The 18,309-nt window shown below is 34.8% G+C and overlaps 1 protein-coding gene and 1 pseudogene across 1 annotated transcript in view; one reads left to right on the top strand and one right to left on the bottom strand.

Moving 5' to 3' along the window:
* The window catches only part of DNAH14 (dynein axonemal heavy chain 14), a 499,447-nt gene that overhangs the window by 407,318 nt on the left and 73,820 nt on the right, over window positions 1–18,309 (bottom strand). The window contains exons 10-12 of the mRNA XM_058275282.1: window positions 10,327–10,471; window positions 6,331–6,462; window positions 530–780 (exon numbers count right to left, since the gene is read on the bottom strand). Of these exons, the coding sequence (XP_058131265.1) occupies window positions 530–780; window positions 6,331–6,462; window positions 10,327–10,471 (528 nt within the window). The remainder of the gene's footprint in view (window positions 1–529; window positions 781–6,330; window positions 6,463–10,326; window positions 10,472–18,309) is intronic.
* Window positions 1,443–2,198, top strand: LOC101429360 (transcription factor A, mitochondrial pseudogene; annotated as a pseudogene).

Below are 18,309 nucleotides of genomic sequence, written 5' to 3'. Positions count from 1 at the left end.
AATTTGATAGATATTTCCTAGAACTGACTCACAGTCCAATAGAATCTTGTGGCTCCTTCCAGAGTCATTCTCACATTCTCACATAACTTTAAGAATTAGCTCTGAACATGGAAGATACAATATACTTATGCATAAGATTGTCAAATTTAGCAAATAAAAATACAGGATACCAAGTTAAATTTGAATTTCAGATAAACAATGAATAATTTTTAGAATAATATTTAGGACGTACTTCTAAAAAATTATTCACTGATTTTCTGAAACTCAAATTTTACTTGGTGCCCTATGATATATATAGCAACCCAACTTATGCACAATTTTTAAAACAAATAGGGAAATTTTCTTAAATTTTATGAACAGTATTAAGTAAAATATTACCAAATACAAGATTAGTTAATTGCAAAATTAAGTAAAAGCTATACTGTACTGTAAGAATTTTCAAATTCTAGCTTTAAATTATTGGATAGTTCCTTCGTAAGTGACAATGCAAGCTTATGATTATAAATTCAAGTCAGAAAGTATGATTTACTTGATGAGATTTACATTCTTCTTTTCTAATGAAGATGGCATTGTAGCAGAACCATCAAATAACTCTAAAAGTAGCGTGACTGCAGTGTTCATGAGTTGACGGATAAGTTCTTGAAATATGCAGTCAACCAGCATCAGAAATCTCAAAATCGTGTCTAATAAACGTCGATATTCAGGCAACCTGAAATATGTTGAATCATCTTCAGAGAAATTTGACTCAAAGTATTTTTTAATCCCTTGCTTTTCTGCCACCTACAATTTAATAAACAATTGAGAAACAAGTGATGATTTCCATATTACTATAGCATGATTTCTAGTGTACTGTATTTTTATTAGCCAGAATAACAGAGTGAACCGAAACTTTACCAACAACTTTAATTAAAACTTCACTTCATGCATACAGTCTTTAAACAAATCAGACAAAAAAGAAAACAACTCATGTTCTTATGCCTATGAAATTTGGTGACTCACTTGTAAGCATAGAACTTAAGTTTATTAAAGTCAGAAAAGGAATTTTTAAAAAATAGCCCCATGTTCCTATGTAGAGGGACCTTCCTCAAAAATATTACCACCTGGGGAGAATCAAGTCTAAATATCAGGTTTCCTAAAACCCAGTCCAATAATGCTTCCCTTATTCTATGCTATAGCTATTTGACCTTTTAAAAGCACATATATGCTTCATAGTAGAATTAAGAAAAAATGTAAATTGGTTAAGTCTGATGTTACACTTTTATTTTTAAAGAATATAATGACATCTCTTAAGACAACTGGTAAAAGAGGTTATTGGACAGCGAGTGACGGGCTTGATAACCGTGCTGAGTGTCGCACGAGGTTCAGATTTCGTGGTTGGGGTTTTTTTTTGAGCCAGGAGACTACGAGATTGGAGCCCCGCCACCGCGTTGTCCGCATGCGCGATGGCGCTTCTCCGGGGCGGGCGGGGCTTGCTGAGTTCCCTGGGAAAATCCGGAGCCCAGCTCTACCCCAGCTGTGGAAATCACCTGCGCTTTCCCCTCAGTTTTGTTTGTACACCGAGATGGCATTCATCCACTTTGGGTAGTTTTCCAAAGAAGCCTTCGAATTCATATGTTCGCTTTGCTAAAGAACAGCTACCCATAATTAAAGCTCAGAACCCAGATGCAAAAAATACAGAACTAATTTTAAAAACTACCCAACTCTGGAGGGAACTTGCTGATTCACAGACAAAAATATATGAAGATGCTTACAGGGCAGACTGGCAGGCATACAAAGAAGCGATAAACAGAATTCAAGAGACTCTAACTCCAAGTCACATCATATCTTTAGAAAAAGAAATGCAAAAACGTTTACCAAAGGAAGTATTAATTAAAAAGCTTTTAACATTTTTGTGTCTGAATGCTTCCAAGAAGCCAAGGAAGATTCACCACAGGCAAAGATGAAGACGATAAATCAAAACTGGAAAAATCTGCCTGATTCTCAAAAGCAAGTATATGTTCAGCTTGCTAAAGATGATAAAATTCGTTATGATAATGAAATGAAATCATGGGACGAGCAAATGATTAAAATAGGACGAAATGATCTTATACGTCGCAAAATGAAGAACCCACCAAAAGATGCCACTGAGAAGTGTTAAAATATAAGATTGAATTATGTTCATAATGGATAGGCTAAAGAAACCAATTAGGTCTCAGCACCTGAAACTTGTAAAATTAGAATGGGTAAAATTGGTAAACATTCAATTCTTTTTTTTTAACCTATGGACTTCTGCCAATTTAATACATTATGTATTAGTGTCTTGTTTTAGAAAACTCAAGCAAATATAAGTTCATGTTAAGTTTATTTTTGTGTTTAGGAACTACTGAAGATCAAAATAATGTATGTAAATGTAGCAGTGAATTATTTTACCTTTCGTTAAAGGTAAAGGAGACTGTGAACTTTTTTTTTAAACTACAATGATGACTCTGAAAAGACTATTTTGGTTCCTTGTATTATGGAGGCAGGAGTTTACTTTTCAAAATTGTCCCAAATTTAGAAGCCAGTGTTCTATGATATAATCGTGTCGTTTTTAAAAAGCAGCCAGAACTCCTCTGGGTAAAATTCCAGTTCCTATGTATAATTCATAAAAGGGACTGAGAGATTTATAGATGTTTTCCTTATTGTCTTCTTTTTCCTAACATACAACGTAAAAAATTATGTACCAAATCTATCCATTGCATTTTATATTGTACAGAATAAAAAAAATCCATCTTTAAAAAAAAAAAGGTTATTGGACAATGGCAGGTTTCAACTGAAAATGTAGGGTCGTATCAGTCTCAATACCACCAAATGCATCTAAATTATGCTCCCAAAAATAATACTGAAGTTACTTAAAATGACTCCTGTTAGGCACATTTTATTACTGGTGAACTGTTAAGATTCTAAAATTGATTCCCATTTTTGTTTTATTTTATTTGTTCCATCAATATTTAAATTTTGTCTTAGACTGAATTCAAAGCCCTCTCTAACCCTACTGTACCTACCTTTCCTAGTTTATCTCTCACTAATCACTCATACATCCCTCTACTCTGGAAGGGTGGGTCTATGTTTTCCCAGAAGTGGCCACATGATTTGAATATTTTATGTCTATAAATGCATGGAGTTTTAACTAGTAAAATGGTGAGGCAGAGCCTATTAATTATTCAAAATTCAACTTTTTAGCATTGGTACTAAAGCAACCTTGAATTGCTGAATAACTGTATTAGTACGAAAGTATAAAGTAATAGGCCTGGTAAAGCTGCTCTTTTTATTGAATGTCAATGGAATTGGGGGTTCTGGCACTTAATAGGCTAACCTTTTCTCTTATCATCACAGCATATATTCTGGGTTAGACATATCTCAATTCTGTCTCCAGATTTACATCATTCATGGTGGCTCTCAATTTCTACTTCATCAGTTTTATAATGGTACTTCATTCTTTCAGAACAAAGCAGTTCCAAATATTGCCCAGAAGAATGCTTCTCAACCTAGCTGTACTTTAGATTTACTTGAGGTTTTTTTTTGCTTTTTGCCACCTACTTTTTTTTTTTTCACTTATTTTTATTTACTTTTACTTTTTAAAGATAGATTATATAAATGATACATAAAAAATGTAGAGGATTCCTATATGCCCCAATCCCTACCCCTCCCACACTTTCTCACATTAACAATATCCTTCAGTAGTGTACATTTGATACAATTGATGAACACATATTGAAGCATTACCACTAAATATACATTATAGTTTTCATTATAGTTTAAACTCACTATCACACAAATTTTGTTGAGTTATGACAAGATATACAGTAGCCTGTATATGTCACTGCAATGTCATTCAAGACAACTCCAATGTCCTGAAAATGTCCCTATATACCTATTCTTCCCCTTTTCCTCTCCTCAGAACCTCTGGTGGCCACTGCCTCAATATCAATGATGAAAGTCCCCCCATTGCTAGACTAACAATAAGTCTATAGTACAATACCAGTAAGTCTACTCCAGTCCATGGTTCGTAGCCCAGTCCTGAGGATTATGGGATGGTGATGCCCACTCCACCTAACTGAGATGGGGCTTGGATCCCATGAGGCAGATGAGTGGGACTATCTTGCTTGCAGTTGTAGACTCTTTGAGGAGCTTTTACAGCGCTGCCTGAACTGTAACCTCAGAAATTCTGACTAATCTAGGGGTGAACCCCAGGCATTGAAGCCTAGTTGAAAACCACTAAACTAGAGTTTAACTACAGAAATACCATACATTTCATAAATGAGATTTCATTTAAAATCTCATATATTCATTTTCAAAATTCTATGTATGCTGAATCTTCCTGGTAAGTCAAACCAATAGGACAGATGTTTAATTCAACAGTTTCTAAAGGGTGCAGCCATTGAAACTTAAAGCATGATTAATATTTATTAAAATCTATTAATCTCTTCTGAAATTGTGACTTCATTTCTAACAAATAGCTCTAAATTTCTATAAAATCTGTGATTCCACTGAACTCAGGGAAATTTGCAAAAAGAAATAAATACAGTCCAGGTACAATGTGTCCAATTTGCATATCAAGCTTGAGTCTGGATACTTGGGCCTCTTTAAACAAATTGCTAAAGCTTTTCTCTGAAATCCTCTAGTAGAGGTCCCTGGACCAGCAGCATCAAACACTACCTAGGAAAGTGTTAGAAATGCAAATTCTCAGTCTACGCCCCGGACCTAATAAATCAGAAACCTCTTGTTTTACCAAACCTTCTAGGTGATTCTCTTGCCCACTAAACTTTGAGAACTACTGTACTTAGCATTTAAATATCAAATGTCACAACAAAACTGTAGAAGTAATGACAATGCTTAGTAATGACATTTGAGAAATGGAAAAAGTTTCCTGCATAATACAGTTGCCTGGGATCCCAGAAACTCAGTGATCTATTTGCTAAGTCAATGAGCTATGTCACAATAGGGAATGTGCCTTTGTTTAAGCAGTAACATCTAAAGAGAAAAATGCAATGTAATACTTATTGGTACTTCCAATCCCAATATTAAGTTATAGCCTTTTTGTCTGGCTGCAGTCTCAGTTTTATGATCTATATAATCTTTATTAACTCTGTATATCTCCATGGTAGAACTTACAATTTTGGTGAATTTCAACATCAAGATTGGCAGCAAATCTAGTAAGTTATCATGCAGAATTGATATAAATGGAGTGCTCCAAAATGTATTCACCAAATGCAACAAATGTGCCACACTGATAAAAGAGGTTGTTGATGTTGGAGGAGTGGCGGGGGTGGTATATATGGAAACTTCTTATATTTTTTAATGTAACATTTTGTCTGATCTATGTATCTTAAAAAAAAAAGGACAATAAAAATGTCCTAGTGATGGGAGAAAATAGAATAATCATGAGTCATATTTTACTTTCATCTCAATGAACTAAGTTATATTTTAGTCATTCCCTTTTTTTGATCTATACTATTTGTGACCAAATCATTTCAAAGTCTGTCTGCATATGACAGGGTTTGGGGAGCTTAGGGAACTGTAAGGAATAAGACAGACTGAGAGGCTTTCAAACTCATCAGATTTTGTTGACATAAAATAACTGCACTTCATCTTCTTGTCTAGAAGTAAAGCCCTGAAGTCACTGTTATCCATCTTTCAAAAGTTCAATTCAGAGAAATAGCATTTGAAAATTGTTTGAGGTAGACTTACTCCTTTATTCCTCCAAAGAGCTTCAAATATCCACCTGAATTCAGCCAAACCAGCAAAGACAGTAGGTCCATAATTAGATGCTATCACATCAATTCCTTATCAATTCCTTATCAAACTGTATATGCTGAAATGTGCTTTCATGCATTTTCACTCCCTTTTATAGGAAAGCTATATAAAATAGCCATGTGAACAAGTCACAGCATATAGTATCGGAATGTTGTGAGGACACTGCCTCTTCATAAAGTCCTTAGAGAAATTTCTACTCATCTAGTTATGCTTATCCTGAGCAATGGGTTTTTCTTTGTTTTATGAACACTATAAGTAGAATATGTAACTGATCACATTTCCCTTTGTCGGCTCAGTTTAAAATTTTAAGCATCTTAAATATAAATATATAAAAATATATATAAATATATAAAAACATATATAAATATATATATATTTCTGTGAATTCTACACAATACCAGGGAAAGCTCTTGTACCTAGGAAAGGCATCCTGCTAGTTGGTTGGTTAATTAATCACCCATTTCCTACACTTTTCTCAGTGATGTAATTTGAAGTAATTGCTTCCATCAGTACACAGCAACCTTAATAACAGAAAGATTGTAATTAAAGAATTACCTTTAAAATTGTACTTTTCATCTCCGAAATTGCTTTTTCCCTGATATCCTCAAGCTGTTTCAATGCTTGGGTAGCTTGCTGTAACTGCTCTTCACAAAATTCATCTACAGAATATGTTCGAGACCTATCCAGCTAATCAGATGATAGCAAAGGTTAAGTGTTGGAAAGTCAAAATTCATTTACAAAAAATGTAGATAAAATATTTTGGTCATCTTTATGTCATAAACAGCCCATTTTATACTTTCTTCATGTATTTCACACTTTATATACTTTTTCAAATTTAAAACAATATTTAAATCTAACTCTTGATAAAAAGACAGAAAAATATTGTTTTATTTGAACTGTAGCTGAGATTAAACCAAAGCAGAAAATTCAAGCTCTGACAAATTTTTGACATATCTATGAACCCAGGGGAACCACCAAACCCAGGAAGTGCTTTTACCTTTGAAGTCTCATTTATCTTTAGAATTTAAAAATATGAACATTAACTGAAGCATAAAGAGGATAAAATTAAATCATCCAAATAAAATAAATTCTATTCTGGTTTATTCAGAATCCAGCAAGGAAAAATATTTAAAGCACAACTGTGCTACTGAACTGTTCTTTGGTAATACATAAACTGAATGTTTCACTCATTTACATACATATACATACCATCAGTCTTTCCCTTTTCAATATCTCTTATTGTATTCCTCTTATTTTTTTTCCTACACTGCATTAATTCTCTTGCCAAAATAAATCTTCATCAATAAATATGCATTTAGCTTTATGCCCAGTTACACTTTAGCAATTTATAAGCACATTTCCAAAAACAAAAAATGATTTAAAAGTACTGCCCTAGCCACAAATTTTTTAATTTAATCTTTTTCTCCTTATCCTAGTCCCATATTTGATTACTGGGTCTTAATTTTACCAGTAAAGTATCTCAAAAACACTTCTCCTTTCTGATCTCACAGCCAACATCCTAATTGAAATCCTTTTTGTTTATGTCTGCATTATTCTAATATTATGTTAATTGATGTTTTTCACCTTAGTATCTGCCAATTTCAATTTTTTCCACAAACCAATATCATATCAATTTGCCTAAAATAACAAATTCAGAAACTTTCAATAATTGTCCTTTAAGAGTCATTGTCAAAATTTAATGTGCATAAGAATCATCTAACAGGCTTGTTAAAATGTAGATTACCAGCACTCCCCTCAAAAAGGGAGGGGCACAAAATTCTACACTTTATTAAGAACTAATGTGCAACAGAATAAAATTTACTACTCTTGAATATGAAACATAATTGAAAATCCTAACTCAGTCTTTAGCTGGTTCTGTGACCTTTGATAAATCACAATCTCTCTAGAATCATTTTATCATTTGATACTGAATGTTGGGACAAAATGCTCCATATATGTCCTTTCTCTTCTAATTCTAGAAAACCCAAGCTTTTAAAAGGTGTGTTTTTATCCCAGTAGGGCATACTGACCGGTATACTCATAAAATGGATGTCCCATTCGTGGAATTAACTTCTGAACATTCCCATTTTACCTATTCATAACCTTGCTTCATTCTGCTTACTTCCTCACTGTCAATCCTCATTAGTGCCTGCATCTTTACTTAGTCCTCCAGTTCTAATGCACAGTTGACGGTCTTCTGATTCCTGACCCAAGGCTCAGTACTGGCTATGAATCTCTGCACTCACAGCCAGTCCCAGAAATCCCCATTCTTGCAAACTGCCTCACACCAACCCCAAATCCAGCCTTATGAACAGGTGCAAATGCTACTTTTCCCTTAACTATGTTATTCTTGGGCTTGACTTTCAAGACCCAACCTAACTGTCAAAGCAAACATATATTTACTGGCGGCTCCTTCTATGACTTCTGCTCTAGGATCCACTTGTAACTCTGACACTTTACACACATTCTTATTTTTATTTAACTGACCTCGTCTCCCCTCCCTGGCTATCCAAATCCAGCATTGGCTAGCTCATAGTAGCCGTCCTCTGTGAAGCGCGTCCTAACGTTAACCCCAAATAAGGCTGATCTCGGATTCCTCTGAATTCCTGTAGCACCGACTGTTGTACAAGTGGTATTTGGCAGTAAATATTCTTTGCCTTATATTTAGCTCATTGGTTAGCCAGAATGATTAATAAAACAAAGGAACTACCTTTAGAATTAGTTATTTTTAGATGTAAAGAATGATCTCTTCCCATAAACAGTAAGCAGATTCAAAGTAATTACCTAGTTTTTGCTTTTATCCATGTTCTTGCACAGCACTTTGCATAAAACAGATAATCAATAAAGATTTATGCTTCATTTGAAATGATTTGTTAGTTCCTCCTGCTATTCTGAGGGAAAGCTGACATGGTCTAAGCTCTCCAGGAAAGAGTCTCATTGTCTCTTCTCTGTCACTGTGTTAGCATTACTGTCCGTTAACATTTTAGGCTCAGACTTCAGGGATATTCTGAAGTCTTCTGTGTCTTCTTACACTTCATTAAGTTAATTGATATATATTGCCACCAGCAATTCATAAAGCAATGTAATATCATAGCTGCCCAACCAATTACCTTTTACTTTAAAATCATACCTAAAAATATTCCTCTTTGAAATGTCTCCTACTTAAGTTGAATTTAGTCCCTTTGAAACATTAATATTCTCAATAAAACTATACAAAATACCAATCATCTATAATGACTAGTTCATCCTTATTAATTTTTATGCATTCATTCAAAGAATATGTACTGAGCACCTATAATACATCAGTCACTACACATAATTCTGAAAATAACCTGTTGATTTACAAGTCATGTATCAATCTTATTCCATGTATATAGTGAGCACATTTAATTTTTTAGTTGATTGTCAAATTTATAACCTTTCCAAGCCCCCTTACTATTCCTTTTTCTAAGTCTAGATGATTCTGCCAATTTACTTCTTTTCAGAATCTCCCTCATATTTTAAAATTGTTAAGTGAAATAAAAGATGTTGAAATCCTGTTCAACCAGATATCAACCACCTATTAAAGTGGTAAGATATTAAACACAGAATTTGTAGTGTTATTATACTTAACCTCTTCAAGATAACTATGCTATGTAAATTAAATTAAATCATTCCATTAGGAAGCCTACCCCCTTTTCTGTCCAACATCTTAGCAAGGCTACAGCGGTTGCAACTGTTCCCTGAGCTTTGCAATGCCACCCAAGGAACACAAGACAAAGAAAGATGCCGGAAAGTCAGCCAAGAAAAAGACCCAGTGAACAAATCTGGAGGCAAGGCTAAAAAGAACGGATCCAAAGGAAAAGTTCAAGACAAACTCAATAACCTAGTCTTGTTTGACAAACTCTGTAAGGAAATTCCCAAATACAAGCTTATAACTTCTGCTGTGGTCTCCGAGAGACTAAGGATTCATGGTTCCCTGGCCAGGGTAGCCCTTCAGGCTTATGAAACTGGTTTCAAAACACAGAGCTCAAGTCATTTATACCAGAAACACCAAGGGTAGAGATGCTTCAGCTCCTGGTGAAAATGCACAAATAGGTCCAACAAACTGTGCCTTTTGAAAAATAAAGCTTTATTAAATAAAAATTTTTAAAAAGCCACCCTTTCCAGAACCTTTGAATAGGGGGATTTATAAATTTAACCGAATCTTATGAGTTGCTACTTACTACCTTTCTTGACATGCTATGCTGAAGAAAGAACAGCTGGTAACTATCAATGACCTATTAGGGACAAAGTGACTATTTAAAAAAATATTACTTATTTGGAGTTTTGAAAATAAAGGGCCTCATTACAAACTTAGGTTAAGTAGAAAGAAAAATTACTAATGAGGAATGTTAATACTAAAAATGACAAAGTAATCATGCTCTTTGGAGATATTTTAGAACATTAGGCATCTAGTAGAATGCTTTACTTATGGATCTAGAAATCTATATTACTTTGATTCAGAACTCTATGTGTTCTTCCTAGTTTCTATATATCATTATTAGCTAATAGTAATACACTTTTACCCACCTTTACAAGGCATATGGCTGATGGGTTATCTTCATGTCTATTACTTTTTTTGAGATTAACTGCATCTTCACAAAGTCCTCTTATATAAAGCAAACATCCTTGAAATAACTCATCGGCCCAGAAGAGATGTCGATACAAAAATGACCTGAAAGTTAAAAAATTTCCTCAGACATCTCTCATTCAAAATAAATGAGGTAAATAGTATAATTACTTCATATTCTTATATTTAAATGTATTATACCTACCATATTTTACATAACACACTGCTAAAGATTGTTATTCTGTTATACCACTGAAGTCTAATAAATTTGAAATATTAAGCAGTGATACCCAAATGATATTATGAAAACAATTTCCTCAATTAATTTATTTCCTCAATTATAGCAAAAAATTAAATTAGTTGGGGCAGTGGTGTAGGGACCATTTGGAGAATGTTTCTTAAATACTCCCACCACCTGTATCCTAAAATAGAAAAGATGGCCCCTTTTCTTCTTTCTGCCCCTTTCTACTTTCCAATGATGGTCACCAAGGTGAGACAAATCACAGCTATAAGTACTGGGGAAAAAAGAAGGACAGAACTGAAGGAGAGAAGAAAGAAGTAGAAAAGATATGACTCCTTGAAAACTGTATCAAGCAAAACAATGTTTGGGTACAATGATATATGGAGAAGAAGGAGCCCTCTTCTCTTCATTGATCCCTTGTGGGGTATTTGATTTTTAATTATTATCAAGCTCATAAAATACCAAAAAATAAATAAAGATCAGAAATGAGATCTTCCCTCTCTTTCCATTTTAGAAATGAAAGTTTTATATACACTGAAGCTACTGAAGATTAACCTCATGGATTATTCATTTTCATGGCCCCTTCCAAAGTCTTCTAATACTCATCTTGAAGAAGGCCTACTCCAATTACACAAGTTTTACATAATATGGAACTACTTCTGGGTGTAAAAGAATTTGTTCATTGGGAAGCAGATTTGGCTCAACCATATGGGGGCCCAGGGTTCAAACCCAGGGCCTCCTGACCCATGTGATGAGCTGGCCCACACGCAGTGCTGATACACACAAGGAGTGCCATGCCACACAGGGGTGTCCCCCATGTAGGGGAGCCCCACGTGCAAGGAGTGCACCCCGCAAGGAGAGCCATCCTGTGTGAAAAAAGCGCAACCTGCCCAGGAATGGCACTGCACACATGGAGAGCTGATATAGCAAGATGACCTAACAAAAAGAGACACAGATTCCCAGTGGCACTGACAAGAATGCAAGTGGACATAGAAGAACACACAGTGAATGGACACAGAGAGCAGACAATGCGGGCAGGGAAGGTGAGAGAAATAAATTTTTTTAAAATCTCTGAAAAAAAATTTTTGTTCATGGACATTCCACTAAGTATCAACTACACATCTTTGGAAGAAACACACTACGAAAAGCAAACCCAATCTTGGTATTTATTAATAAAAGGGTGCTGATCAAAATTCAGGTAGTAAGAAACTCACATTACTTAGAACTGTTGAAAGTTTCCTTAGGACACTATATTCAATTTTTGGTTTCATATTTTAGCACAGATATGCAGAAACTGGGGAGGTAAAGTTAAAAATTACAGGAGGCACGTCATAGTCATGGCAGCATAAGACATCCCCTGAAAAAGTCTCCCCTCTGAATCAACTAATAAAAGGACAAATCCTATTTGCTTAGAACTTTGGAGGACAATGGAGACTAAGAATGCCTCCACAAACCGTGAATCAAAGAAAAAGAAAAAGAATCTCCAAGATCAGGTAGCAGATTTCTGTCTCAGATCCACCAGCCCAGATGCCTTGCCGTCACTCAGTCCCAGACTGCTTGGGAGTCTCACAGAGGCAGCACAGCTATGCCTCTCCCACCACAGATGAAGACTATCGCAACTCACAGCAGTTATTTGATTCCATTTGTCTATATATCTATCCTGTGCCAATGCCATGCTGTTTTGAGCACTTTAGCTTTGTAATAAGCTGTAATAATAACTCACAGCAGCAATTTAGAATTCCACACACATCCAGGCACAGGGACCAAAAGTCTGCAGAGACCTAAGGTGGAACACAAGCATCTGGTAAGTGCCACAAACAAAAGGGATCCTGGGAGAGTGGGGGAGAGAGACCACGGCAGAAATTTTAACTAAAGGTTCACACACTCAATCCAGCCTCTGATGGTTGGAACACATAAATGCAAAACAGACGTTTCTGGATTGACCCACAACTACAGATTTGAGTCTATTTCTGTCTCCAGGACAGGATACCCTAATGGGAGAAACTAGAGGCACAGAAAAGTGTCATAGAACGGTAAAATTTAATGGGGAGAAAGTGAGTTGATTTAAGACAAGACAGGTCCAGAACTAAAAAGTATAAGGAATAGGGAACCCTGAGTGAGCTATAGAATTTAAACAAATCATGGGACTTTAGGAGAAACTGCTGTACACAAAAACAAACAGAACAGATTAAGATACCTGGAAGAAGGAACAGAGGAAATAATTACACAAGAACTCCAATCTTAAAAACTATATTGCATATCCAGAAGAAGAACAGCTGAGAAAATCTGAATAGTTAAACACAAGCTACTCTAAAGGTCCAAAATAAGTTGAACCCAGAATCAAAAAGACCCATAATACAGCCAATCTGCAATAAAACTCTAGGCAAAAAGGAGAAACTGACTTTCATAGTTATCACATCCAAATAATCAAATGCACAGACATCAGGAAGATGCAAAGCAGTCAAGCAAGAAAAAGAAATAAAAGGCATCCAAAATGGAAAGAAGTAAAACATCCACTATTTGCAAATAGCAAGATCCTATACACAGAAAGTCTCTAAAAATCTACAACAAAGCTTCTAGAGTTGATAACTAAGTTTAGCAAAGTAGAAGGGGACAAGCTCAACAGGCCAAAATCAACATTGTACCAGAATGAGTAATCTGAGGAAGAAGTCAAGAAAAAAATTCCATTTGCAATAGAAACTTAAAGAACCAAATTTCTCAAAATAGGTATCTAGGATGTAAAGGACATAGAAAACTACAAAACTTTGCTAAAAGAAATCAAAGATGATATAAATAAATGGAAGGATATTGCATACATGCCCATGGATTAGAAGACTAAATATTGATAGGATGTCAATTCTACCCAAAATGATTTACAGATTCAATGCAATCCCAATAAAAATTCCAACAGCCTACTTTGCACAAATGGGAAAAGCAATTATCAAATTTGTTTGGAAGGGTAAGAGACCCTGAATAGCCAAAACCATCCTGAAAAAAGAAGAACGAAGTTGGAGAACTCACACTCCTGACTTTAAAGCTTATTACAAAGCTACAGTGCCCAAACAGCATGGTGTTGACACAGGATAGACCTATAGACAAATGAAATCAAATTGAGAGTTCAGAAATAGACCTGCCCAGTTAACTCAGCCAGCAGAGCCCATTTTGAATCTGAGCTTTGACCAGACCAAAAGACAGGAAAATGGAGATTGAAACAGCTCTGTAGGCAGGTCTGGAAATTACAAAGAGAAAAACCACTTTGGGCTCTCTCTGTACCCTAATTCCAGGGAGAAAATCTACACCCCATTAGTGAGTCCCTGGCCTGATTTTGTTAATTTAAACTGGACAATTTTAAAGATTTAGAATAAGTTAAACCAAGTATCAAGGATGAGTTAAAAAAAATAAAAACAATATGTAAGACAGAGAAATTGTCCAGAGTAAATTCACCAACACATTCAGATGCCCAGATGCAGCAAAAATTACAAACCATACTAGGAAACAAGAGATGGCCCAGCCAAAGGAACAAACAAAATAACCTGAAGAGGTAGAGTATTTAAGACAAGCAATGATAATCACACTACTCTCTTAAATCAATTCAAAGCATTTAAAGAATATATGACTAAAGAGATAAAGGACATTAAGTAGACACTGGGTGAACATAAAGAACAATTTGAAAACCTGCAAAGAAATGTAACAGACCTAATGGGAATGAAAGACATGATGGATCAGATTAAAAATATATTAGATGCACATAAAAGCAGACTTGAATTGCTCAAAGACAGAATTAGTGATTCTGAAGATAAAACATCTGAACTGGAAAAGACAGGAGAACAGAAAGAGAAGAGAATGAAAAAAATGGAACAGGACCTCAGGGAACTGATAATAATGTAAAACACACAAACATATGCATTATGGGTGTCCCAGAAGGGAGAGAGTATGGAAAAGGGGCAGAAAGAATATTTGAGGAAATAATGAGTGAAAATTTATGAAAGACATAAATATCAATATCCAAGAAAGACAAGGCAACCCAAACAGAATATCTCAAAATAGACTTACCCCAAAATCCCTACTATTCAGAATTAGAAATATGAGAGATAAGGAGAGGATTCTGAAAGCAGCAAGAGAAATGCAAAGCATTACATACAAGGGAAACACGATAAGATTAAGTGCTGCCCTCTCTTCAGAAACCAAAGAGAAGAGAAGAAAGTGGTATGATGTATTTAAAGTATTGAAAAAGAAAAACTGCCAACCAAGAGTTCTGTATCTGGCAAACTGTCCTTCAAAAATGAGGGTGAGGTCAAAGTCTTTGCAGACAAACAAAAACTGATAAGAGTATGCTACCAAAAGACCAGAATTACAAGAGCTACTAAAGGGAGTACTGCAGTCTGAAAGGAAAAAACAACAGCAGCAGACTAGGAGAAGAGCGTAGAAATGAAGATTAGTAGGAAGGGTAAATTAAAGGGTAAAAAGACAATAGTATGATATGACAACAGAAATGCAAAGGACAAAATGGATGAAGTAATGTTTTTACAGTAATAACATTGAATATTAATTACTTGAACTCTACAATGAAAAGACAAAGACTGATAAAATGGATTAAAAAATATTAGTCATATATATATATATATAAGGACATAACCAAGTTGTATGTGAAAGGTTGAAAAAAGATATTCCATGCAAATAGCAACCAAAAAAGTGCTGGGAAAGCAATACAAACATAGGGCAAAATAGATTTTAAATGCAACACTGTTATAAGGTTTGAAGATGGTCATTATATGTTAATAAAAGGGACAACTCACCAAGAAGAAGTAACTATACTAAATTTTTATGCACCGAACCTGAGTGCCCCAAAATACATGAGGTACACACTGGCAAGCTGAAGGGAGGAACAGGTGTCTCTACAATAATAAATGGAGATTTTAATACCCCACTCTCTATATTGAACATTAGACAGAGGATAAACAGAGAGCCTGAATATTATGTAAAGGAACCAGACCTAACAGGCATCTATAAAGCACTGCACCCCAAAATAGCATGATATATATTTTTTTCAAGTACTCCTGGATCATTCTCCAAGATAGACCATATGTTGGGTCACAAAATAAGTCTCAATAAAATTTAAAAGATTGAAATTATACAAAACACATTCCCTGATCATAATAAATGAAGCTGGAAATCAATAGGGAAAATTCAGAAATATATGGAGATTAAACAACATACTCTTAAATAATCAGTGGGTCAGTTAAAAAATTGCAAGAGAATTCAGCAAATATCTTCAAACAAATGAAAATGGGAACACAATGTATCAAAATCTATGGAATGTGCTGAGAGTGAAATTTACAGCCCTCAATGCTTACATTAAAAAAGAAGAACAAGCTAAAACTGAAGATATAATTTCATACTAGGAGGAACTAGAAAAAGAACAACAAAGTAATCCCAAACCAAGCCAAAGAAAATAGTAAAAATCAGAGCAGAAATAAATGAAACCGAGAACAAAAGATCAATAGAGAGACAACAAAACCAAAAGTTGGTTCTTTGAAAAGATCTATAAAATCCACAAACCCTTACCTAGATGGATAAAGAAAAAAAGAGAGAAGATGCAAATAAATAAAACCAGAAATAAGAGGGGAAATATTACCAGAATCCCCATAGAAATAAGAGCGATCATAAGAAGACACATGAACAACTGTATGCCAAAAAACTAGACAATGTAGAGGAGGTAGACAAATTCCTAGGAACACACGAACCACCTATACTGAGCCTAGAAGAAATAGAAGATCTCAGCAAACCAATCACAAGTGAAGAGATTGAAACAGTCATCAAAAATCTTCCGAAGATGAAAAGTGTGGGACCAGATGGCTTCACCACTGAATACTACAAATTGCTCAAAAATGATCCAATTTCAATCTTACTCAAGCTCTCCAAAAAATTGAACAGGAAAGAACACTACCAAACTCATTCTATGAAGTCATCACCTAATACCAAAACCAGAAAAAAGATACTATGAGAAAAGAAAATTACAGACCAATATCTCTAATGAATATAGATGGAAAAATTCTCAACAAACAAACAAACAAACAAAAAACAAATCCAAATGCACATGAAAAGAATTATACACTGCAATCAAGTGGGTTTTACTCCTGGTTTGCAAGGGTGGTTCAACACAAGAAAATCAATGAATGTAATAAAACACATTGGTCATTTGAAGAATAAAAATCATATGATCCTCTTAATTGATGTAGAAAATATAACACCCTTTCTTGATAAAAAACACTCCAAAAGATAGGAATAAAAGGAAGCTTTTTAATAGGGTAAAGAGTATATATGAAAAGCCTACAGCTAGCATTTTACTCAGTGGTGAGAAACTAAAAATGTCTCACTGAGATCAGAAACCAGACAAGGATGCCCACTGTCACCATTGTTATTCAATATTGTGCTAGAAATTCTAACTAGAGAAATTAGGCTAGACAAAGAAACAAAAGCACTGAAACAGGAAAGGAAGACATGAAACTCACTATTCACTGATTTTATGATCTATATCTAGGAAATCCTGAAATTCTCCAAAAACGTAATGGAATTAATAGACAAGTTCAGCAAAGTGGAAGGATAGAAGATAAATATGCAAAAATTAATACATTGGGAAGCAGATGTATTAATAGCTTGGTGGTTGAGCATCTGCTTCCCATTTATGAGTTCCTGGATTCAATCCCTAGCCCTGGTACCATAAAAAGAAAAAGGAAAAAAAACCATTTCTGTACACTACTGATATGTATCTGAGGAGGAAATCAGAAAAGACATTCCATTTATAATAGTGACTAAAGGAGTCAAATATTTAGAGATAGACTTAACCAAGGACATAAAGTACCTGTATTCAGAAAAGTATAAAATATTGCTAAAAGAAACTGAAGACGATGTAAATAAATGGAAGGGCATTCTGAGTTCATGGAATAGAACACTAAATATTGTTAAGATGTCAGTTCTACCCAAACTGATTTACAGATTCCATGCAATCCCAATAAAAATCCCAACACTGTTATTTACAGAAATGGGAAAGCCAATAATCAAAATTATTTGGAAGGGTAAGTATTCCAACAGTCAAGAAGTTCTTGAAAAAAAGAATGAAATTGGAGGATTCTCACTTCCTGACTTTAGACAAATTTCTTAGTTACAGTGGTAAAAACAGGATGGAACTGGCATAAAGACAAACAGATTGACCAGTGGAACAAATCAAGAACTCAGAAATAGACCCTCAGAACTACAGTCAAGTAATATTTGACAAGGCTGTTCAGCCTACCCAGCTTTGCCAGAACACTGTACTCAACAAATGGCACTTGGAGAACTGGATATCCATGAGGATACCACTTGGACAGAATAAGGACACCTATCTTACACCTTATACAAAAGTTAACTCAAAATGAATCAAAGACCTAAATATAAAAGTGACAACCATAAAACTATTAGAAGAAAATGGAGGAAAAGATCTCCAAGATCTTGTGGTAGGCATTAGTTTCTTAAACTTTACACCCAAAGCACAAGCAACAAAGGAAAAAATAGATAAATGGGACCTCTTCAAAATTAAACACATTTGCACCTCAAAAGACTGTCAAACGGGTGAAAGGCAGCCAACTCAATGGGAGAAAATATTTGACAATCAAATATCTGATAAGCATTTAATATGGCTAAATGGGAGAAACAGGCAAGATGG

The sequence above is a fragment of the Dasypus novemcinctus genome, chromosome 13, assembly GCF_030445035.2.
Source record: "Dasypus novemcinctus isolate mDasNov1 chromosome 13, mDasNov1.1.hap2, whole genome shotgun sequence".
In the NCBI taxonomy this organism is placed as follows: domain Eukaryota; kingdom Metazoa; phylum Chordata; class Mammalia; order Cingulata; family Dasypodidae; genus Dasypus; species Dasypus novemcinctus.
The sequence above is the reverse complement of the archived record's forward strand: the minus strand, read 5'-3'. Positions and strand labels throughout refer to the sequence as shown.